Raw genomic sequence first — 25386 nt, 5'->3', positions numbered from 1 at the left:
GTTCTGTTCCTCTATCTGTGTAAAACATGAATTTGAAAAGTTATCCTTTTGGTTTTGTACCAGGAATTGTGGGCATAAATTGGAGAGCCTTGCACTCATTTAAAGGATAAAATGGCCTCATAATCACCCACAAGAAATCCCTGTTACTGTTTTTAAAAAGGGTTATAGCAGCTCTCAGCAAATATTTGCAATAAGTGGCAAAATTTATGCCTTGCTTTGTGGTAGTTGCGTGACCAGACAGTGGGGCATAGGATTGTTTTAAGGTTTTTACAGCTGCAGGGAAAAAGCATCTGTTCCTAGAAAAGCCTTCATTGTTTAATTTTGACACTGACTTTTCCATGCTGCTTGTACCAGTCTCTGGATTAGGTGGCACTAAAATAAAATTTGTTTTAAGTTGCTCCCAAATGCAGCTGTCACTATACACAGCCTTGTAGCTTAGGCAAAGGAGACATAATCAAAACAAGCATTTTTGTACAAGGTCATTTGGCAGACTGGGAGAGCTCAGAGCAGGAATTTTGACAATATTGTATCTTGTGAGTAGCTTGGCTATTAGCTTTTGTGTTTGTTTAATAATTCTAATGTGTATGACTGTCTCAGAAATAATGAAAGGACTTTTTAAACTGCACTGCTTTTCATATACTTTAAATTTATTTTGATTGAGCAGTTTCTGTGGTGTTCAGTTACATACATCCCATGTATGTTTATTTGTATCTCTGTATCTCTACAGTGGAATGGAATTATTTACAAAAAGCAGGGAAAATTGACATTTTTGAAAGGGCTTCCATTTCTTTCCTTCAAAGTTTCCAGTGAATTGAAAATGAAAGAGCACTTCATTTTATGTATCCCAGAGTTGTGTTAATTTCTACCCAGCTGGTCTCAACTGATTGATACAAAGCCAAATTTGTGACTGCCTGCATTACAAAGTCTGTAATTTGCTAATGAATTATGATAATAATCTTTCATCACACATGAAAGATTTAGACAAACAATTTATTAACTATATAGTTTGATCACAATTTTTGGGTTTGTACCAAGCCTCAAATCTACTTTTATTTTTCCCTGCCTAGATTAGCAGACCAAAGTGAACTTACTCTTACCTTGTTTTGAAAGCAGTGATGGTGGAAGTTACATGAGGATGATGGTGAACAGCAGAAATGATACAACCTTGTAGTGAAAATATCCATATTTAATGTACAGGCAAATCAAACTGCCCAGTTTCCAACCAGAGGAGCATCACAGTAGGCATGGCACAAGAAATTATTTGAGACTGACCACTGTTGGGGTCACATAGGAATAAATAAAAATACTTTACAGATGTTCCTCAAGTTGAACCTCCTCTGGGTATGGTGGAGGCAAACTAATTAAAACACAGCCAGACAAAGCCATAAGGACAAACTGGGCTTAGAAAGAATGGAAAGGAAAACCAAATCTTCCAGAAGAGGAGCAGCTGCCACAAGATCTGTCAGCTTGAGTGAAGTTTGGGGTTACCTGCAGGTCAGATCAGCAGAGTTGATTTTGAACACTCTAAGGACCCTCTGAGGACAATGTTCACAGCACATGAGCACACCATAAGTGTCTTCCTCTATGAAATTTGCCCATTTTTGATCAGATCATCAATCTTCTGACCAAAGATTAATTCCCAGTTCTGCAGAACTTGCTCCTGTCCACAGGAAGAAGGAGAGGAGCTCTGTGTTCAGTGCCCTCTTCTGTTTCTCAAGATCAACAGAGCTTGCAAAAAAAAAAAATCAGTTGATAATTTTTCTGCATCTTTTGTGCTTAGTAGGATGGGTTAAGTAAGCAATGTTTTGATGTCCACCCTAGGAAAATCAACCAAACAAAAAACCCCAAAAGACCCAACATGTATGTCCAGTGTTGCCATTTTTATGTAGATGAAACCATTGGCTTCAGTGGTTTCTGCTTGATGTGCTTCTCCTTAGACCAAGAGGGACCCAAACCAGCTGGTTTCTCACCCCAAAACCACACGTGTATGACTGCCCCAAACAAAATCACACTGAGATTCCTGTTGCTACTGTTAAATAAAGTATTGTTTGACTGGTAAAATTATTTAAAAACCAAAGAACCAGGTAGTAAAGTAGGACAACCAGCAGTGTCAAGAAAATGCCATCCAGAGCAGGGCCTGGTTATGTGGCCCTGTGAAAAGATGAGGAAAAGAACTTTGGGGTGGGTGCTGCCTGGAAAGGGGGTTGAGCTATGACCAAAGGCTTTTTGTTGTTGCTTTATTATGTTGCTTGTTCTTATCATATTTAGGGAACTAGAACTTTGTGAATGACCAGGAACGTGTTCATTAATCACATCAGGTTAAAAAGAAAAAGGCTTAGGTTTGATTAGAAGGCAGAATTTTTTTGGTCAAACTCTGATTAATGGGAAGTGCAGAAAAGTGGGGAGGGAGGTGTAAACAACAGAGACTTGGTGTACAAGACTTTAACTCTCACACTCCTTCGTCCCCAGGAAGGTGATTCTATCTAGTGGCTGTTATCTGGTGTGTCTAATGCCCAGTAGGTCTCTTGGAAATTTTGATGTAATTTGGAAGTACGAACTAGCTGAGGATCTTCACAGTATTGGAAACAAATAACCAATTAAAGGAAAAAAAAAGGGAAAGAGGAGTAGAAAGAACAAGGAGTTTTTGCTATTTTTCTACAATTTCTATTAAGAAAGAGAGCTCTTCTTACAAATATGTAGTAATAAAATAGCAGTGAGTCTGTCTGTCTGGTATCACACAGCAGAGCTGTGCATATCCTACTCCAACCCCAACAACTCAAGGACTGACTTAATTTCAGATATTTTCTTCACAGCATCACGGCACCCCAAATATCTCTGCCATTTCTTTTAGGAGAAAGGGAAAGGTTTTATATTGGTCTTATTTCACTCATTTTTGATGACAAGCTACCTTTTACTGAACTTAGCAACTGTAACACAGGGACTCTTAAATAAGAAACATTGTGAGCTGTGTTTGTGTCCTGTTATTAATTTCTCTGTAACTGTAAGATGAATTTCAGTTCAACATCTCCTCTCTGTGTCTTGCATGAACTTCTGTTTGCACTTACTCACAAAGTTCCTCTTTTAAGGCAAGAAGGACTTATTCCTGAATAATTCAAAAGTGGGGAGTGTAAGAAGTGCTTGGATTAATCTGCAGAGGGTTTTGTGTGTTGACAATTTCACCTACAACTAACAGTCTCTGTCACCCACTCTGCTTAAAAGGTCTTGGCTCTTTTTTATTCTTTGCATTGACCTTGGGCTGGCAGAGAAAAGACCAGACTGCAGCTGAGAGCTCTGACCACAGGGCAGCCTAGGCCAGGACTAAGGCAAACAAAATGGAGAAGCTCTGATATTCACAAAAAGCAACAACAGAAGAGTGGAAGAGGACACTTTTTGGTAGTACAAAGCAATACAGTGAAACTTCTCACCCTGACACAGGAGGTAAACTGCCAAATCAGGCAGGTCCACATCAATTTTTCAAGGATACCTCTTGTGAGGCCAGTGGAAAATATGTAAATTCTCTAGATCATTCTTTGAGGTTTGTGGTGAGCTGAAAGTTTCTTTTTTTTTGGTGTGCTAAGAGCAATAAACTGAGATGAAACTCCTCCTTAAATCTTCCCACAGACCAAGTTGCAGTTCACAGCTGTGGCTGCATTAGCACAGAGGACAGTGCAATAAGAGGTCTGCAGAGAAAACCTATTTATGGGAAAGATCTCTGATAGTTATCTATTTTGGCATTTTAACAGTGTCCATTTCTAGCTGGTCCTGTGGATTGACTGCTTCTTATTAATTGAAATCTCAAAATTGTGCATGTTCTCTTTCACTTTGCTCTTAATCCTATTTGTTTTGCCTGCTCAGGCTGTTTCATCCTCCAAGCTGAAGTGTGCAGTAAGTTGGGCAGGTGGGAGGTTTAAGATTAGGAGTGTGTTTGAAGTGAAACACCAATGCAATTCCATTTTATAAGGGCTGGATCTACATCAGTCCCTTGGTGCAAATCAGTATTTTAAAATCCTGCAGCATTGGGAAGCCTCCATTGTAGCAGAAACAGTGTCATTTTAAAAATAATTTTGTAGACAGAGGTGGTGGAATTCTTCTGGAATAGGAACAAATAAATGAAAGATTGAGTGGAAAGTGCATGTGGGTGTTTTCAACTCACTGCAGAGCAGCCATGCAAAGAGTCACCATGAGCAGTAAGACAAGCTTTTTAATACAAGCTTTTTTAATAATAAAAAAGAAACAGTTTTTCTCTTAGAGAACTACATTAGCATTGTGTTTTTTTAATTTTCTTTCTTAAGATCAGTTTGAAGTGAGGAACAATAAAACTTGGAGATTAAATGTTTGTTCTGCAGCCTAAGTGCAAACTGTCTGAAGTAGAGGATAATTTTAGCATAGTCTGAAATAAGCATCTGTTGTCTCACGACATTGGTATCAGATGAGAACTGAAAATCAATTTCAGTTCTCGTTTTGTGTCTTTTGCCTTGTGTCAGTTTTTAGGTCAGATCTAGGATCACTCAGATATGACTTACAAAATCTGACAGTCACCCAACTTACTTTTAACTCTATAGGTCCTTTTGCTTCTTTAGTAAACTGTGTCTTTTTCTCTTCTTTTTTTTCATCTTCTTTTTCATTTTTTTTCCCTTCTGTTTCTTTAATTTTTTTGGTTGCTCACATACATGTTTTCTTTTGTACTGCTTTCTCTTTTTTGCCTTTCATCCTCTGTTTTATTGAATTTTATAGGTTTTAATGAAAACAGCTTTTACGAATTTCTTAATTTCTACTTGTTTAAATGAAATATCAATATCTGGCCTAACTTTTCTAAGTACTATTTTCTCCTTATGATGCAATACAGAAAAAAAAATACTGTAAGTCAGAAAAGTACTTTTAAAATACTGTTCTTTATGCTTTTTTGCAGAATGTTTGTGTGTTGAATTATACTTGAAAGCTGTGCTTGTGTGTCAGTATAGTGCACATTAATATTTCAGAGACTGAATTTTCACTAATTATTATGTGACTATGTAATGGAAATTCTTTCTATCAACTAAATTTTTATTGCAGGTGTTAATTGTCATAGTTAAAAATATTACACATTCTTAGGATTTAGACAGGAATTATTTTTACATTTTTGATGTCATTTTGTTGGTATAAATTTTATACACTGAATTTGCATAACTAAGAATATCCTTGTGCTTCAGAGGAGAAGCTGTTAGTATGGATCTGTTTTATTAATTTATTCTCAAGGAAAAACCAGAGAGAGTAGCTGAATATGTAAATGAGCAGCTTGTGATGCTATAACTTGTCAAACAACCATTGATGCAGTATAGCTGAGCAAACTGTTTCAGTGTGTGCATATACAGTAGGTATTTCTCTCCAAATTAATATTTGCATTTGAAATATGAGTGTAGTGCAAATACATGAGAAGTATATAACAATTAATAAACTTTTGTGCTTAGTGTTTACACATTATGTGCTCTGTATTTTAATTCTGAGTGTTATCTGTTTCTTAAGTAATTTTGAATTAGTCTTCCAAATATATTGATTTAAAGGGGTTTATTACTTAATTATTAAGGTTTGATAGGCATTTATGTCCTTGGATCTGGTTGGGTTTGGTCAGTAGTTAGTTGGCCTTTCTTGAGGCTGCCATTTTGATTTCACAGTCTTTATTGATTTCATGTAGCAAATTGTTATCTTCATTGATAGTGAGTAAGTAAAAAAAGCTGGCTTGTTCTTCAAGGTTTTAGTGTCCCCTCAGGGATTTCTTTCCATGGTGACTTTCTTCTTCAACCAAAAGGACTTTGGATCCATCCTTTGACTTTGGATGGTTCCACAGACAAAAAAAAAAAAAAAGTTAATTCCTTGCATACTTTTGTTCTCCCATTTGTGAATCATTGCCAGCTTACTGTAATGCAATTGGAATAGGATAAAAAAAAGTCTATTTTACACTTTCTTCTTTGACTGCTTGGCAATTTAAATGTAGTATTAGGAATTGCTAGAAAGTAATACCTTGATACATTAGAAATTACTAGAAAGTTTAGTATTCATATCATAAATAGAAACATGCTCACACTATTAATTTCTCTACCCATGCTATCCATGTTCTTCCACTGTTAAAATTATGACTTGTTGGGGTTTTCTTTTAGTTCTTTTTCCAGTGTAGTGATAAATGTGACTGTTCTGGAAAAGATGTAAGAGTACTGTATCATGAGGTTCATGGTATTTTGGAGGAGTTCAGTGTTGCAACAGTGGTTCTGTGCTCTCAGGGAGTAGAGTGAGGGATTTGGAGCAGTGTTGATGCAAAACAAACGTAGCTTTATTCCCAAAATGCACCATTTTGGTCATTTTATAACAAATGAAGCATCATCATTCTAAGGCCACCAGTCCTGCCTCAGAAATAGGAGGTAGCTCCCACAAAACTGTTGTTCTCTGGAACTCATGTCCTGCCCTCCTCTAGAGGCGTTCCCAGAGCTTGAGGGTGGGAGAGGGAGGAGGAGAGGATGAGCTGTTCTCAGCAGCCCTTTGCTCTTAGGCTTCTGTTTTGGATCCTAGCTGGGAGCCAATGTCATTTGACAGCTGCTTTTCCCTCCCTGCCATCCTGCTCCCCTCTTCCCCCCTCGTGCTGCTTTGAAGGCAGCCCCTGGGGTCAGTGCCAGCCTGGCTTGTGCAGGAGCTGAGCCTCTGCTGGGAGGGAGCCTGGGAAGCAGTGCAGAAGCAGGAGCCAGGCAGACCTGTCAATGGCTTTCTTTTTTTTTCCCCTCCCTGAGTGTTAATTGTGGTCACAAGAGTTAAGTGTTGCTGTAAAATTAACATCTTGGTATTATGTATTTATTTTCCACCATGGAGCTTCAATGTCAAGTTTACCCAGCAGACAAGTCAAAACAAGATCATTTTTTTTCTAACTGCTGCTGTGGCAAGTCTCAGCCTGGGATCTCAGAAAATCACTGTGTTCCTTCTACTTAGCAGCTAATAGGAAACAATAAAGATTTAAGGTTCAGAATTTAATTGGCACTGATGCTGATGCAGGAAGAACAAACTGCACATGATTTACTCTTCTGAAGCTTTATTGATTCTTTTTTGAAAAGAAAGCTCTGATGAAAGTAAAAAGAGGCATTTAATTTGCAAGTATTTCTACACAGTTTTTATTCTGAAATGTGCATTTCTATCCTCCTCTATCCCTGCTTGGTAAAAATGCCTTAAGATCTTTTAAATCAGAGGCAGATACTGAAAAACAAAAGCGTAAGGCTGTAATTTCTACTGTTCATCTTGTTCATTTGGATGGCATTGCAGCTTTCTTACAGGGTAACTTTACATCTTTCCCAAGGCTAATGTCTCTCATGCAATTGTGAGCATTTTAAAGATAATGTGACATTAGCATATCCTCAAAATCTCCATCCCAGATTCTAGTCTTTTAATGACCTATTTCCAAGGATCAGATCTGGAATATCAGTCTCAAAGAGGTGGTGGTAAAACCAGAAGCTTCCTGTTTTTCTGACATTGCCTCTATACCAAAATCTAGAAACAGGATTTTTTTTTCGTCACTCACATAACTGAACTTTTGAATTTCAGTGAGTGACTGAGGGTTTTTCTTCAGGCATAGGTTGGTTCCATGCTTGCAGAGTCTACAGCAAGGCCAGAGATGCATGGCAGAACTAACTGCAGATGTCTTTGAATGACTTCCTGCTTCACAGCTTCCTTGCAAGTCCTGCTAGAGTCCTTGGGTTATCATCATTCATAGCTGAACTTCCATTTAATAGCTGATCTCTCAGTCCATACTTTCGAGCAGTTTTGAAAATTTTGGAAAGGGGTGACTTAATTCCCTTCCAGTCCCACCTCTCCATTTTCTCCATAGCTTTGGTGCCAGATTCCAGCCATTTCTCGTGCTCTGGAATTACAATTTAAAATGTCTGTCAGTGTAACACCATGACCAGCAGCTCTTTAGCTTCTTGTTGGCTTTCTGCCATGCCTGCCATGTGTTTTCCTGCTGCTTGTCAGGAATTCATTTTCATGATACATCTGCAGGAAAACCTTTTCTGGGACTTCTCATCTGTTGGGCTTTAGTAATGGCCTCTTATTTCAAGGGAAGAGGATTTTACAGGAAGTAATTGAAATATTCAAAATAGATGATGGTACTTATCTTTAAAAGTGTCCAAAAAAAAAGTGTCTTCAAAAGTGTCTAAAAATGTCCAAACCCTTTATTTTTGTATTCAAGTGGAGAGTTTTAAAGTTACTGAGCTGTTTTTGCTGCTGGAGGAGGTCATTCTGTGCCAGATTCCTGCCTGTGTACATTGTAACTCAACGTTTTTGGTACTTATTGGGTCAGGACTGCTGTTCTTGCATGTGCTACTTAAAAACACAGGTCTGCAACATAAATTCACCAAATTTATTGTCATCAGTCTTGCCTTCCATGTGACTGGATACATCCATAGCTTTCTGACCCTTTGCTGGTGGTTGGTAAGTGCCAGCTCACTGGCACGATCACAAGCTCTTTATGAAATGTTTTTCAGCTGCTATTGGTAATTGATAATTGATATTGGTATTTGTGTGCTTAAGCCTCACACACCACAGTGTCCTGGTGGTGATCACACTTTAATAAGTGATCAGACTCCTGACTTCTCTCTTTCTTTGGCCTTTCTTTCAGGAAAGGCCAATTCCCTTCTTATGCATCTGTGTGAGTGCCTAAGGGTCGTGTGTCCATTGATTTGGAAAATTTCTAAGGAGCAACCTGGGGGGATGTCCTCAAAACTGTCCAGGTTGTGGTTACTCAAGGCTGATCTATTTCCACATACACCAAAAAAAAGTGCTAATAAATCTATTCAAGTCCTTAAGTCTCTTCAGCCTGCCTGTTATATAGATTGATCTGTTGGATGTGCCTCTTATTAATTTTCTTCTAAGTATTCTAATGTAGATCATGAGAGAAGTGATTATTTCACTGTCCTGTTTGAAACACTTTAGGTCCAGGACATGCTCTCTGTGCAGGTGAGTAACCAGTGAAATCTTGGTCCTTTCTTCAAGTTTCCTGGTTGTTATTCTGGACTTTAACAGATTTTTCTTCCTCATCTCAAACCCATGGTCCCATTGATGAATGTGGACGATTTTAGGACTAGAGGATGCTTGCTTGTCTCTAGCAGGGGATGTTCATCCTAAAAGAGAGAAGTAGTCCTGGAAACTCCACAGGATACAGCTGAATGACCTGGTTTTTGGTAGAAGTCTAGATCCTTGTCTGTTGTGGAAACTTATTTCCAAGGTATATTGGATTGCTGTCTGGATAGAGCTCTCAGTTATCACTTAGTTACCCAATAAATCTGTCATCTCACCCTGTTAGCCATTAGTAGAAACAAGGACATTTGCTGCTTCAAGCAGCACCTCCCTGGTGCTGATAAATAACTGTTCTTCCTGGTCTGCTTCCTTTGTCATTGTTGCAGTGAGACAAAAAAATATCTGGGACTATGTGAAAGATAAAGACTCGGTGTAACTCTCTTGTTGCTATAACAGAATAATAAAAAGACTGTGTGGGAGCAATTCATTACTCTTTTCCTTTCAAGCACTTAAAAGAAAAACAGAGCTGAAAATATTTCTTTGGGAGATACTGAAATACCTCATTAGTTCTTTCTTTTTATTGGCTATTGAGGTGACAATTCTGTAACAGGAATGAATGTGAGGATGAATTTTGCTTTGATTTATAGGAATGTGTTAATTTGAGCTGAATAGATCTTTTCAGATCTTAATATTTGTTGTCTGTGAATCTTGTTTTGTAATACATAGTTTCTAGTTTTATTTTAGATAAAGGAAATCTGATGAAGACTATGTTAATTCTGTGCAGTACTGGAGGTGTTTTGGGGAAAATGAGTCGCTGAGATCCCCAAATCTGTAATTTAACATTTTTTTCATTAAATGGAATAGTGTTTGCTGCTTATTTAATAGATGCAGAATTGCATGTCAAGGTAAGACAGAAAAGTGTGGAGAAAAGAATACATATGTTTAATTAATTAAGTTAACCTTAATTTAAGTCTTTCCATTTCAGTGAGATGACAAGTTTGCACAATAGAATAGTGAAAATGGCCAGAATAGCTTTATATTAGCCCATTTTCTGAAGTGATCATTAAGTTTTCTGTTGTTCTGCAGCAAATTAATGTTGAGCTTTGTGACTGGAATCTGCAGAAGAGGTAACTCCTGTAGTGTTTTGGTAAAACACTAATGAAATTGCATTTAGTTGTATATTCAAGAAATAATGACTCTTCCATCATGGAAGAGCTTTGTGTGTTTCTGGGTCACTCAGAGCAGACTATTCATGAAGGTGGCTGCTGTTAAAGATACAGCAAATGAACTCGTTGCATTGAGAGAGACTCAGGTGTGCACTTCTCTTAGAGGAACAAGATAATGTAGTTTTCTTTTAATATTTGGGAATTCTAAAGGAAAATGTGATTTCAATATTGTAGACTTCAATGTTGTAAACTACTTATGTTTTTAATTTAGGCAGTCCAGGTCTGGAAGCCAATCCAGTTCAGGAAAAATGCCTGAACCAGAGGTTGCAGGACTGGGGCCTTAGCAGCTCTTCTTTTCTTTATAAAAGTCTTGCTGTTTGTAAAGTTCCTCACTTGAGAGGCTTCCAGATAATTTTTGTCTTCAAATTGATCTATAGATTTCACAGTTACTGTTTATATTCACTCTCCAGTAACACTTTCCCTTCATCTTCCCATGTCTGCACCTGTGCAGAACTTAGACTTCAGGTTTTCTAGTGTTGCTCTTGGCTTGGTGTGTTTATTTTAACTGTTCCTAATATTTTTCTGTTATCTGATAACCTGACAGTTTGAATCTTACTAATTTGTTTTTCCCATCAACTTTTTGTATTCTACAAGTACATATGACTCATATGTAATTGTTCAAGTGCTGACTTGTTTGGGGAAAAGACTTAAAGGAAAGAAAGAAGAGCCAGAGAGAATGCAGATTGGGCTATTTGGCCAGGCTGCAGCTGCTTTTTTTGACTTAATTCTATTTTCTGAGGAAATGTGGTTAAATATTTTTAAATACACTAGAAGTAGTATTAATCAGGAAACCAAAACAAATTTGTATGGCTTCTTTTGGTAGACATAAAAATCTATATTTGGATTTTGTACCTTTGCCTGACTCGTTTTGTCAACTCAATGGAATTTCATCTCTGATTCACTCACAGTCTTAGTGTCTTAAATTTTTTAAAATTGTGGTGCAGATCAATGTTCACCTTATTGTGGAAGAGGAAGGCAGGGCTACAGTTGGTGAATACTTTAGATGGCAACAATAAAGATTCTTGTCCCTCATTCAGAAAACTCATGGTATGTTTTCACCTGTACTGCCATTACTGTTACACTGAAACCTGTCAGTTAAAAGAGAGAGGTAGAGGCTTTAATATTTTTGTATGTTTTTAGTTCCTATGTTAAAAAATAAAAGCAAGTCTAATATTTGGTATTTGGTCATTCTCTTGTTTTATTTTTAAAAAATATGTTTATTAGAAACCTATTTCATATTGACTTTAGATAGAAATAAGGGTCCAGCTTTTCTACAATGTAACAATAAATTTTGAAAGCTTTAAAATTGTTTCCAATGCAATTATATTTGGGACAGAAGTTCAGGGAAGCAGTGCTTTAAAATAATATAATTTATAACTTGTATTCTACATCATATAGAGGAAAATATATAATTTTTAAACATGTTAAATATGTTCTACATGAAAGATTTTCCTCTATCTTATTAAGTAAAGGAGGGGATTTTTTGGGTGGAAGATTCCATAGTTAAAGATGTAAACCAGCAATTTCTTGCTTCTATAGCACAACATAGTTCAGAGCTGAGATTAGAGAAACCCTGTAGAGTGGCTAATACTTGAGGGCATCCCCAACTAGAAAAGTATGTGAATTTAGGCATGGGAGGAAGGAAGGATCTGCTTTAAATTTAGTGTAGGGTCACTGAGTCTTAATGATAGATTAAACAAGGGAGGTGGAATAATGAATAGGGGTATGCAATGTGTAGCACTAATACCAGAAGTCCATGGTTTTCACTGGTTATTTAATGTCTTTTCCCATATGTTTCTGAATAGAGCAGGTTATGGCAGGGATGAGCTAAGGAATAGCTTTGTTAGTGAATTGCTAAATAGACTGAATTCTCTTTCTAAAAATGTATATGTATATAGGAGAGCTGCTTGTTAATAGTGTAATCTGCACCTGACATGCATATACCTTAAATGTAGCAATATTAGTAACTGTATTTGTAATTGATGTGTGTAGGTTAATATTCTTAAAACCCACTGTGAAGGTTTGTCAGCAATTCTTTTCTGCTAGTAAAGCAGAAATCAATTTCAATTTATTTCTGAATATTGTCAATATAAAAACCCCTAAAGAAGTTTTGATTTGGTAGGTGCAATGATGAAATGGAGGAAGTACCCAGAAATGTTTTTGTTAGTAGAAATTTGACTGACAGCATAATGAACATTGTTTTATAGTTTAACTTGAATTCAGAATAACATGAATAGAATACCTATTCAAATACAACCACATCAAACAATTTATTAAAATCATAGTTACAGTGACTGTGAAAAGATGTCACAGTTTACTTTAGAGCTGAGTTCCTACAGAGCTTTCACTGTCAAATACCTGATACCAACAACTGAAGTGAGCCAAGGAAGTCAGCACTTGAGTTACTGCTGGGTTTCTGGATGACCCATCTTCTCTTTATGGTGGTAATACCAGAGAGTGTTCAGAGAAAATGCACCTTGCACTGATTTTTTGCTGTGGGAAATTAATGTAACGCGCAATACATTTTATATCTGTGGCTTATCTTCCTTTTTAGATGCACCTTGTGTGCTGGCCCTAGGAATAAAAGGGCTGCAGGGTGAGTCTGCCATCTCTCCTTACTGAGCAGCAGGTTTGCTGTGACCTTTAAGTGTAAAAGTGGAGGGAAGAGAGAAGTAAAACACTGAAGGGAGAGGTATTGGAGAATTTCTGTATGTGAAAGTGCTTCCCAACACTCTGCATGACTGTGGTACTTAGCTTCTCAAAGTTAATAGATTAAACTGTTTTTCATATAATGTGTAAACTTGTGAATACTTTATAATTATTGGCCATTTACAAAAATTTGGAATAGATTTTATGTTGTCTCTAGGAACAAGAAAATATGGCCTCTCCCAAAGGTTTATTTTATTGATTGTCTAGAGAACAAGTAAAAACAGATAAGAAAATACTGATTTTGTGATGTTCTCTTTCTTACACCAAAATGGGTAGGCTTATCACTTAAAATAAGGATTGTTCTGAAGCAAATGTGGTTTATGCATTTTTTAAGACTGAAACTGAATCAGTTTCTATTTTGAAATGTAGTTGGGTAGGAGTGGAAGAAACTGTTATTCAGTGAAATGTGTTCAGGAGAGTATTTCTTGGAGTCATAATCAGAGATTTGGGGGAGGTGATAGGATTCCTTCTCTCATTGGACCAAAGTGAGAAGAAACTTCTAAGTGGGAGTTTTTTTGTTGGGATTTGGTTTTTTCCCTCTTTCCCCCTACATGTATCTAAATGGTGCTCTTTACTATGATTAAACAATAACTTCCATTTTTCTCCTTACTCCTACTACCATCCATTGGTTTGAGTGATTACTTTTGAAACTCCTGAATATTCCCAAGTAGGGAAGTGACCAAAGACCAGTTTATGGATTTATTACACTTGGGCTGTTGCAGACCAGCTGCTTTTTAAATGAAGATGGGGATGCTTGACTAGAAATATAACTGCCTAAATTTTTCTTTTGTTCTGAATGTGACAGCTGTGAAAAGCTAACAGATCTTTCCACTGCAAGAATCACATTAACTCTCTCTCTTTTATTTTCAGTTATGATTCAGACCCTAGAAACAATCTTTAATGTCCTTTTGAGTGGGAGCCTCACTACATCCACAAGAGTCACTGGGCTGTAACTGAAAATATGCACAAGTGATGTGGACAGGGTGGGACCAAGCCCCACCAAGCATGGAGATTTTGTCTTACTTTAGCTCATATTTTACCATTACCAAGTGGAGTCAGTATCTTCTGGTAGAGATGTTAGGATGGACAGAATGTGTATTTAATAGTTGAAATTGTGTTTTCATACCAATTTTGAATAGCTTGGATTAAAGTTAATGCTCTTGGCATGTACTTAACTTCATGATCAGGAAGTGTCAAGGTGTTTGGCAATCTCTGGACATTTCAGGACATAAAGTCAACTGGAATTGGGACTTTGGGGGTAAAAATATTAGAAACTGTATTTACCCTTCATATTGCAACTGAATGTTTTGCCTGTTGATGGTGATGTAGTAATGGATGCCTGAGGAGCAGCTGTCTTTTGTCTTTCATCATGTGCATAGAGGTCAGATAAAAGTTGGGTCATATAGGAAGCTAATAAGTGGTATTTTCTCAAATGACCATTCCTTCTGAATGGAAAAACAAGCTAGACTTCAAAATGTGTCTTTTCTTTGTCAGTGCATGTCAAACAATCAAACAAGCAAACAAACAAACAAACTTCAGGTATTATCAGTAGTTTTATTTTGTTAGTAGAAGTGTTTAAGGCATTTTCAAATAAATTTGTAAAATTGTTTTGGCAGTAAGTCTTTGTTGTTTGATCTCTTTTAACCCTAATCACATCTTCCTTTCAATCTCTAATGTCACAGCTAGCTCACACTCTTAATTCTTTCATACCCCATTTCAAACTCATGCTTGTGTGTTGCTAAAATGATTTTTTAAAAATACTCATGTCTCTTGCCCCGATTTCTTAAGAATGTGTTTTCCCTTTGCCTTCTATAGGAATTTGTTTCTTCTTTTAACCTTCTATTAAAAAAATCAAAGGGTCATGCAGTTTAAAGTTCAGAGGGGATTATCACAATTAGGTCTCCTAGGCACTACAAGCAATGAATAATAATAATTATGTGAGCTGAACCTTTGCACAGTGCAGGCCAGACAGCAGCACCCTGGAACTTCAGCATCAAGTTCAGAAGATTGTACCTTGCATTTAGCAATAATGCTGCCCTAGAAGGATAGCTGATTTTAGGGATTTAAAGATGGAGATAAGTAAAGGGGTTTCTTTGTTTTACAGAATTAAAACATGCATGCATGCTGTCAGAAAAATGAGGCATTGAGAATAAACCCACATTTTTAAGACAGCCAGACAGCTGTATATAGAATTTTAATATAGTGTATAATATAACATTGTGAATGTACTTAACATGTGCCACCTTATCATCAGCCCATGAAAAGGCTGATCCAAAGCAGTGGCAAAAAGCAGCATCTGGTACCTTGAAGAGAGCTCAGATTAATTCTCAAAATTGTCTGGACAGGAAGCTGAGGTTGGAAAAGTATCTTGCTAAGTATTTGAGGGAACATTTCATGCTTGATACACATACACACACACATGTGTATGTATTGCATGAGGCAGTCAGAAGTTCACACATCAGAAGATTCAGTAAAGTTTAGCTGTAGCCTTACTTTTATTTTCTGTTTCAAAATTTGCAGGTTTTAACCAAGATTATACTAGTATTACCTAATGAGCCATTTTATTGTAGGTTGTAATGGTGAGATACACACTTGGCACAGATCCATTAAAAAAGGTCAAATTACATCCAAGAAGGGTTGGTTTGAAAGAGGTTTAAAATATGAGCTCAAATTAACAAAATAGGAGATAATGAAGTATGAATAATTGTGAAATCTATGAAAATAATTTATTCACAATATTATTCCTATTGCTGAAAGGAAGCTGCCAACACTTCTTTGCAAAAACTTATGAAGTGTAATGAAGCTTATTACACTTAATGAGTTTTTAAATAACCTGGTCATTCCCAAAGTGGATGAACTTCTGATAACTCCTGGTTGACAAAAATTTCAAAAATTATCTGAATAAGTGTTGCAGCTCAGAAATACAGTTGCTCAGTGAGGCTGTGAAGTGAGTGGATGCTGTCATAGAAGGTGTGTCACAGCTGTAGGACAAGAGGACAGAGCACAGCCAGCTAGCTAAGGAAAAACCAGTTTATTTTCTGAATTTTGGGCATTTAAAGTCTGCCAGTAGTATTTCACAGACGTTATTTAGTGTAGCTGTAGTCATCAAGAATTGATATAAATGAAATAGAATTAATAGGTTTTTTTTGGATTTAGTTTGATGACACATTATGATGGATGTAAGTCTGGGGGAATGAGGATGTAAGTGCTTGGCTGGGGAGTAGAGAATCCACATCCCTTTCTGGAAGTGGTGCTGGTGCCTCATATTTAGTGCCTTGTTTTCCTAAATGAGATATTTTTACTAAACTGTTTTGCTGAATCATCTCTCTGTTAAGGTTACTGTCTGCTTACAGATTCTTTCTCCTGAAAGTTTTCCTCCCTCTCCCATTTTAAAATAATAGCCAAGTAATACATTAACTTTGCATTTACTTACCTTGATCTGTCAAAGTAGTTACCAGTTTCTCCTTGTCTCATCTCTCAAACTGAATGTAGTGTTTACATTAAAATATTAATTTAATCTCTAGGTACGTGAAGGTCTTACTTCACATTTTCAACCATGACAGGCAAAATTCATGCACTTCAAACTCTCTTCTAAATTGGAATTGGAAACATCAGAAAATACATTTGCTCCCTGTTTAATATTATATAATCTTCTTGGTTTGAACTCTTATCAGCAAAATGTCACCAAAAAATTGCACATTATTTTCCAGATCTGAATAATTGGAGCAATTTCACCAAGCTTTTTAATGACCCAGTATTTATTGAGTGCTGCAGTACAATGCACCCTATTTTTGACATAGTTTTAACTGGGTTTATTTGGGTTCAAACACTGCTCCACACCCTTTAAAGTTGGATGCATTAGCAGCATTTATGTTGAATTCTGCTTTGTATGTGCCTGATCTACAATGGACATTCAGGTTCTCTTAGGGCCCTTTGGGAAGGCCTGAAATTGCATATTGCTTTTAATTTGAAAATGAAACAGTCCCGAGAGGGAGGAGAGCCCTACTTTCATGAGCTATGTATGTTTTGGTGCTTTTATTTGTTTCTGTTTTACTTGTCATAATACAATAAGCAAGTAATGTAATTTGGATATTGAAATAAAATCAATTAGGTTAGAATAGAATGCATTTCTGTCCTTCATTAAGCAAGAAACATGGTTTCTAAAGTTTAGCCTACTAGGTGGAAAAACTTAATAAATGTAGACTTGAATATTTTCAGAGATATTAAAAGCAAAAATAGTAATTTAAAGGAAGAGATATGGAATAAAAAATTAATTAGAAAATGTATTTTAGTAAAACACACAGTGGAGTTCCTGTGCATTTTAGAAAAGTGCTGAATCATGGCTGACTTTTGGCTGACAGGCTTGGGCAGGTGAGGGGTTTTTTTGCATTCAGTATAGATTTTAAATATTTACATTGGAAGTGTATTTTTTTTCCTTTAGATTACAACAGAGTTGAATTGAATATGTGTAAATGTAAATAGCATAGTGAGCCTTCCTTAGAGACTTTCAGTGGTATAAAACCTGTGAGAAGCAGATGCTGTTATTTAAAAATAGCCCAATCCTGACATCTTAATTCAATAATTGGAAGCATTCTGTAATTTAAACTTCAGTCAGCTGCTAGAAGGAGATGCAGGTTATAATTTGATGTCTTCAGAATTGCACAATTATTTCTAAAGTAAAACTTAAACTAAAATTAAAATGTGATGATTTAAATAGCCTTTGGTTTTTTTATGTTGTAGTACAGTTTATTGTATTACGTATTGGAAAGAAAAGAACACAAGCAGAATTGTGAGTGGAGCAGGCTAAGAACCTTTCCCTTCAATGAGTCTTGGGTAAAGTAACCTGAGAGTTCTGGTTTGGGTGTTAGTGGTGGCTCACACAGTGCACTGCTTTAGTATATGTGAATATATCCCACCTGTGGGGAGCTGGCTAAAAATTACTTTTAAAGTTAAGAAATTCAGTTTCTCCTTTGACTCATGATATCCTCTTCCTGATAAAATGCAAATCCTTTTTCTCTGCTATGAGAACACTTTCAATATGGATTCCTTGTTTTGGTTTGTCATTTTCCCTCCTAACATCTCCAGTTTGTGTCTTGTGTTTTTCTGTTTCTGTGGACCAAATCTATTGCAATAGGTTGTGGCAGAGGTGCTGATTCTGAGATTCCTTCTCTCTACTTTTGCATCTCTATATTTTCAATAACTCTCATTAGTCCACAATTAACTGAAATCACCCATTAATCTAACCAATTTTTGCTCATAGCTGTTGATAACATCATTCTCTTTTCAAATTCACTGTAGTATCACCTTTGATGCTTCTCCATGCTTAGAAACTTGGTTGATTCTGCCCCTGCTTCCCATCTATTCCTGCCAGATTCCTAGTGCTCTTTTCTATCTGTTGGAATTTTGCCTGGCAGAGATGTTAAATGCTTTAATTTATAATCTTTAAGCCTATCACTTCAGCTGGGTTTGCCTCCTTTCTTTCCATCTTTCTTCACCAAAATGCTTCTGCTTACTTTGGACTTCTTCCTGGCACTGTCCCATCCATATCATTGCTGTTCCCTAAACATTTTGGTTACTTGTCTTGACTTTTTCTCTGTTCCAATGTCAAAGTCAAGATTTCTGCTGTACCATCAGTACCCCATGGAACCTTGGACTGTCTGCATCTGATCTCATTTCCCTGCATCCCCCAACTCACATTCCACATTCCTCACAGTCCTCTGACTTTATTGCTCCTTTTGTCTGCCTTTCATGCACTCATTTTTGCACTGTCTTTCATGCTGCCTATGTGCCTGGAACAGTCTTTAGCATCTCAGCCAATTTACAGCTTTGCATAAATTATATTTAATAATAAGACTAACAAAAGTTCATTATGTACATTATTTCACTTAACTTTGTACCTGCATAAGCTGAAAACAGCCTGAGGGAAACTACTGTTAAACTTTGTTGTGATTTGTTGTTATTCAAAGATACAGATTCAGGCATGACAGTTCTTCAATGATTCAGCATAAATTTAATTTTTAAAAATAATTTAGTAAGTGTTAGGTCTTTGTTTTTTGAGAGCAGTTTTCAGATTTTTCTAATTCAGAGATGAGAAAATAGCTACTTATTCCTGCTGAGTGCAATCCCCAGAAGGTTGTTGTCATCACAGTACCTCGTACAGACTTTTTGCCCTGTGGTACATTTTGCTTCATTTTATCCTTACTAATATGAATGTGGCAGGACTTTAAATGTTGGATTAGCTTCATATCTGCAAACAAAGTGTATCTTTTGTGTTTAACCTTACTTTCAAAGCAACACGTTCATCTGTTTAAAGAAACCAGTGAAAGATAGGAAGGTAACACTCTGCCTCTGTCTGGGAAGTTTTCTGAGTATGTTGGCTACTTTGACATATGGGTTTTCTTAAAATGTTAGGAGTTGTTTAATATTTTAACTCCCTTTAAAACTAGTGAAAATGAGCTGAAGGTAAAACTTCACATGGTTTTCCAGCATCAATGTATAACTGCAAGGCAGGGTATTATGCAAAAATTATACATTATTTTCCGAGTAAGACTGCATCTAAAATATATGGGCTACTTTTTTCTTTTTTTTTTTTTTGTTTAAATGGTTGTATTGATACTGTTTACAGCTGAGTAGTGAAACCAAATAGATGTGCCTTTAATTTGTTTTTAAATGATCTCTTATATTCTGCAGATGATAATCTGAAGGGTGGCTGCCATAGTAATGTGCCAGTCACCATGGCATCTGAACATTATGAAAAGACATTCTGGGCTGCACAAAGACAATGCCACCAATTTGTATTTCAAACTGATCAAAAGTGCAGGACCAAAAAGTTTGCCAATAAATGTAGCTCAGTGGATGGTACTGCAATTTAGAGTTTGCTTTACACAATAAAAATTTCGGTCCTCCTCTCAATGCCAAGTGAATTTATAAGTAAAATCCTTAACGCAGACTTTGTCCATTTACTGGGCTAACTTTTTTCAGTTGTGTGAAGAGTGTGGCTGTAGATTTTTATTGGCCCAGTGAAGGAGCAGTTCACAGTTCTGCTTTATAGAAATCTTTAGAACTTTTTCCTCCTCATGGAGTTTTTCACTTTAAACTGAAATTAGGTCAGTAATGAAGAAAAGGAGTTTTCTATACTCAATTGGTAAATATTCTAATCTCTTAAACATTTTACAATCTGCTTTCATAAATTAGGTCAGTTAATGAAGAAAAAGGGTTTTCAATACTCAATTGGTAAATACTCTAATCTCTAAAACATTTTACAGCCTGCTTTCGTAACAGTGTTCTAATTATCAAAGAAACCAAAAATCAAATCATTATTTAAAAGCAAGCTTATTTTATCTTAAATAATTGATTGTGGCTTGTTGTTTGAAAGAGGACTACTTTGGCATGAATTCCAAATCCAGTTATGATCTTAACTCAAGCAGTTTGTTTAATCAAACATTACTCTAATCAGTCTTACATGGTCCCCTACCCAGCCAGGCCTGCCTAGAACAACTGGTTTATTCTGCGACGAGTTGCTCAACAGATGTCATTCTGCTAGAATAATGCAGCAGAATACTTGTGCCTTGGCTAAAATTACTTCAACTTTGATCACTTTTGTCCAGCACATCAGTCTGGCATTGTGCTTTATACCAACATAACACTTTACCCCGAGCATGCCTTTCAAGCTTAGAATAGCAGAGGAATGTTATTGAATTCAGTGCAGTTACAGATGAGTTAATGAAAGAAGGGAAATACTGTTTTTTTCATAATGCCTTTCTGTTGTGCTTTGGAATTAAAAGGGAATTTGAGGAATGTGACTTCCGAGTTATTTATTTTTACTTCTGAAGGATTTTTGAAAACAATATTATGTAGTCCTATTGATCCCATGTTTCTGTAAATAAGTTTCACTTGTTATTTAAAAACAGTGCGCTTTAGAGTTTTATGTTGTGAAAATAATACTATTTCTGGTGTGTAGCTGGAAAAGAAATATTTCACAGGGACAGTTTGTCCTGGTTTTTAATGCAAGAAAACAAAACCAGCAAGAACTGTGTCCTTGTGATCACTCAGGTCAGGATTGTTACATTTTAGATTGTTGTGGGGTCAGTATGAAGCAACATTTCTTTACAAAGCCACCAAGGACACTGTGAGGAAGCACTAAAATGGAGTCCACTTGAATTGCTAATAGATACTTCAGTATCCTGTGTTTTAGAGACTCAGTGTTCTTGTTTCAATTTTTTAGTTAAAATATAGTTGTAATTTTTTTTTTTTATTGAAGCATAGTTTCCAGGTCAGTCTCCCTGCAAAAACTCCTGAACAAAACTAATATTAGCATAAAGGTTATCATGTGTACATGTAATTTACCACTTTTAGGAAAAAATTGAGAGATATCTTAATGATTCTAAAACATTGACCTGTGCAGAATATTTCTATTCAGAAAGCTTTAAACTGGTGGTATTGAAATTTTTATCTGCATAGCCTATGTATTAAATCTATCCAGAACTGAGACAATGAAATTACAATAACCAGAAAAGATAAAAAGCTTGGTGCTGTGGTGAAAGCAATGCCCTTGGCTGCCTTCTCTGGAGCAAGTTCTGATTTATTTTTATTTTTTTTCCAGGTGAAGAGGAATGTGTATGACCTGACCAGTATCCCTGTCCGTCACCAGCTGTGGGAGGGTTGGCCTTCTTCTGCCACAGATGACTCAGTGAGTTTCTTGCCTTCTCATCTCATTCCTCCCTAGAAAAGGCTGATTTTACGTGGATTTTTGATCGGAATCACTCTGTAGCATTTACTGTCTCTTATGCATTAATGTAACATCACACACATTCAGTGCTGGTGTGGAAGATACAAATGCTCAAGGTTTGGGTGCCTGCAGCTCAGGGAAAGGATTCCTGTGTATCAGATTCAGTGCATGTTTCCTGTTTCATTTCAGCCATTCTAGACTGAAGCAAAGCTGCACAGCATTTTGGAAGTTGAAATCTATTGGGTGATTGAACTTCAGGCAAAAAGCCCTGATTTTTATGTATGCTCTGAGTGCACCTCTAGATATTTTTCACAGTACATTAGCTCACCCAGTTCATGCTCAAGCCTCTGCCTGGCTTCAGAGCAGGAGTTGTTCCTGCTGGAATCAGTGAGGGGTCACCACCAGTGACAGAATCCACAGACTCAGAATTGCCCACAAATTCATGAAATTCGGGGAGTTACCTGCAGTATCCCATTAAATATTAGTCTTGCTTCCTTGCATGGCCATCCTTACAGTGTGTTTTACAGCATGTCTTTCAGTTTCCTTCTGCTGGTGTGTTCCCAGTGCCAGCTAGTGAGGTCTGCCTTTCTTTAGGAAAAAACCCAACCAATCCACTGAAAAAATGCCTAAAAGGGTGAAATAATTATGTAGCTACGTTGTATGTAGACTTTGTGACCTGAGAAAAATATAGAAAAATAAGTTTTTTATTGAAACTGATCATTCTACAAAGTGAAAATGGATTTGGAGTTTGCTTTCTTACATATTGCCATTATCTGCCGTGCATTACTTTCCTCTCCATTTCTGCTCTCTTCTTGTAAAGGGAGAATTGCTCTTTGAGTATGACTGCTCCTTTTTTTGCTCTGAGTTAAGGATTTATGCCAATTAAAAAAAAAACCCAAAAGGCAAAAGCTGTCTGAATTTCCAATGTACTTGTAAAAGGTATCTGTGGCAGTGTTTGCAGAAACAGTATTTAAGTTTGAGAAATCTCAGTGCATGTATTCAAGGGCATATCTGAGCTGATAGACATAAGGTCTGAAATAACAGAATGGTGTCATGTGGTAATTACAGGCTTTGAAATGTGGATCCATTTTAACATTTTATTAGTTTACATTAGCCCAAAAAAGAATTGGAAACTCAACACTTCTAATCTGTTTTCCCACAGCTGTTAGGTTTTCATGTAGTTTTCCCCTCCTTTTCTTCTGAATAGGACACCTCACATATGTAAAACTCAATGAATCTGCTTTAAGTCTTCTTTTTTACAAGTGACATTGTTGCAGGTGAATTTTTCCCCTTTTCATCTTTAATGAAATTGGTGAATGTTGAGTCATCTGCTCTGAAGCAGACGAGTCCTCAAAGCTCACTGCTCGAGTCTGGTGGCGCTGGAACTTGTCAGCTGTGTAAACAGACTGGAGTGTGTTGCCAACAAAAATACAATTAATTTCTGTCTAAAATTAGAGGCTGCAGCTTACTATTTATAAAGATTTAATGATAGCAATGACTATCTATGCTCCTGTGATCTGAACTTTTTTTTTTCCCAAATTAGAAATATTTGGTAATAATTACTTGAGTAATTAATGATGATCTCTTGAGTTCAGTGTCAAATTTTAAAGATCACTTTTTCCATCATGAGTTTTTAATTTGCTGTCTTGTAGGGTACCCCATTGCAATTAAGGAGTTAAAGAAAGACTTGATTAAAATACTTTTTCATTTGCATGTTATGCAGCATAAGAAATACTTTGTAATACCACAGGAGGTTTTTTCAGTGCAGTTCTCGTTAACCTTTGGCTTAGCAAACAGGACAACTAAATAGACTTGGCATAATTGGATTCCTGTATCATCTTGAGTCTCTTATGAACCTGCCAGACTACAGTCTTCTGACATTATCAGGAAATTTAGTGGAGTCAATAGTAATTTAAAACATTGTTGCTTCATCTCCCTTCAGAGTTAAGATATGTTCTCTGCTTGTACTACCTAATGGAATATGGGATACTGTATGAATTGTCAATAACTCTTTCAGATCTTTCTCACACTTTCACCAGGGAAATGGGTATCAAAACCTCCCCATGCAGGAGAATGTTTTTGTGCTGTGACAGTTTGACTGTGGGAAACAAGGCGTACACAGGCCGTGCAAATCTCATTTCACCGTTCAGCAAGGACAAGTTTTAGCTTTTATTGAGCCTGAATAACTTTAATGCCACAAATTATATCTGTTCTGCTCATTAAAGTTCAAGGTAAAAGGATGAGTTTTAACTCATTCTCTTTTTTTAAAATGCATTTATGTAAGTAAAACTTAAATATATTCAAAATGTTAACTATTTTTGCGCATATAGCATCAAGTGATACAGTGAAGCTTTGAAAATAATCTTAGAAAATAAAAAGCCATAATTTTAATTTACTTTAAATACATTCACAATATGTTCTCAATTTTTATTTTGGATTTTGTAGCAATCTTAGCATTGCAGAGTTTGAAAGATGAGAGGGTGCCAAAATAATTTAGTAACGTTTCTGAAATTTATTCCTTTTTTTTTTTCTCTATTGGCTGAACTTCTAGACTTCCACTGGTAGTTACCACTAGAGTCAAGTGGAATGAGCAATTTTCAAATAGGTGATCACTGTAAAAAAAAATATCTCAGATGGGCTGTAGGTGATGTTTTAGTTAAGGTTTTACATGGAAGCATTGTGATTTTATTAATATGTATGGGTGACTTTTTGGGTGTAAGTTTTACATATTAGCAGTAAAACTCTTTTTTCCCCATGAGGTCCCAGGGTTTTCATTTATTTCAGTAGAATAAGTTGTTGTCTGTGATGTTTCAGTGGTTTTTGGTAGCATAGAACACCCAGTAGAGGAAGAAGGAGAGAGGTTTTCTTGCTGCTTTTTTTCCTTGGTATTTAAATTACAGTTTTTTTTCAATTGGTTCATTATTTTAAGTCATTTCAGCAAAGCAGTGAGAAATCTGCTTCGTTGTAAGTAGCAACAGTAAGCTTGTCAAAATGGAACATATTTCTGCATCAAAAAGATGTCAAAGTTCCAGGGTGAGGTTTGAGGAGGGGAAAGGGGAGAGAGGCAAAGCCAGAGGATGAAGTGCCTGGTGTTGTCACTGTGTCCTGGCACAGGGATCCCATCCAGGTGAGCTCAGCATCCCACCTCCCCCTGCTGCCAGGAGCGCTCTGTTCCCGCAGTGCTGCAGTTGGTTGAGACCTTCAGTCCTCATTTCACACCAGGGAACTCCACTGCTCTGTGGTGTAGGTGAGCCACTGGACACTTGCTGGGCAGCACTAGGTGCACACTGACAAGTTTCTCTGCTGTGGGGCTGAACAGTCCCATTTCAGGCAGGACAGATGTGTTGCCACTGACACGTTGAGGGTCTGCATCATCCCTTGGGAACACAACCACCTTTATCCCCTGTGAACAGCACCACCTTCCCTTCCAAGGTGGCTGGAGCAGATGTGGGTGACATTCCTTAGCTGAATTTATTAGAGAATTCTGGGCTATAAAAAAATATCTCAAATGCTTATGGATGGTCTAATTAGCATTGCTGTTCTATTTAGCTGTTTCATTGCTAAATACTAAGCATGGCATCTGCACAAATAGAAATTAAGAATGCTGGTAAATAAGGTTCTTGTACAAAGTGAAACCATTTATGACACTTTTTGGCTGATCTCCAGGTTTTTGAAGAGGTTGAGTATTAAGCATCT

General features: G+C 36.7%; 1 protein-coding gene across 1 annotated transcript in view; it reads left to right on the top strand.

The window, feature by feature from the left end:
- The window catches only part of FAF1 (Fas associated factor 1), a 147438-nt gene that overhangs the window by 55222 nt on the left and 66830 nt on the right, over nt 1-25386 (top strand). Inside the window, exon 8 of the mRNA XM_054638072.2 lies at nt 21565-21651. Coding sequence (XP_054494047.2) covers nt 21565-21651 — 87 coding nt within the window. The remainder of the gene's footprint in view (nt 1-21564; nt 21652-25386) is intronic.

The sequence above is a fragment of the Agelaius phoeniceus genome, chromosome 8, assembly GCF_051311805.1.
Source record: "Agelaius phoeniceus isolate bAgePho1 chromosome 8, bAgePho1.hap1, whole genome shotgun sequence".
NCBI lineage: Eukaryota > Metazoa > Chordata > Aves > Passeriformes > Icteridae > Agelaius > Agelaius phoeniceus.
This window is presented reverse-complemented; position numbering and strand designations above follow the sequence as displayed.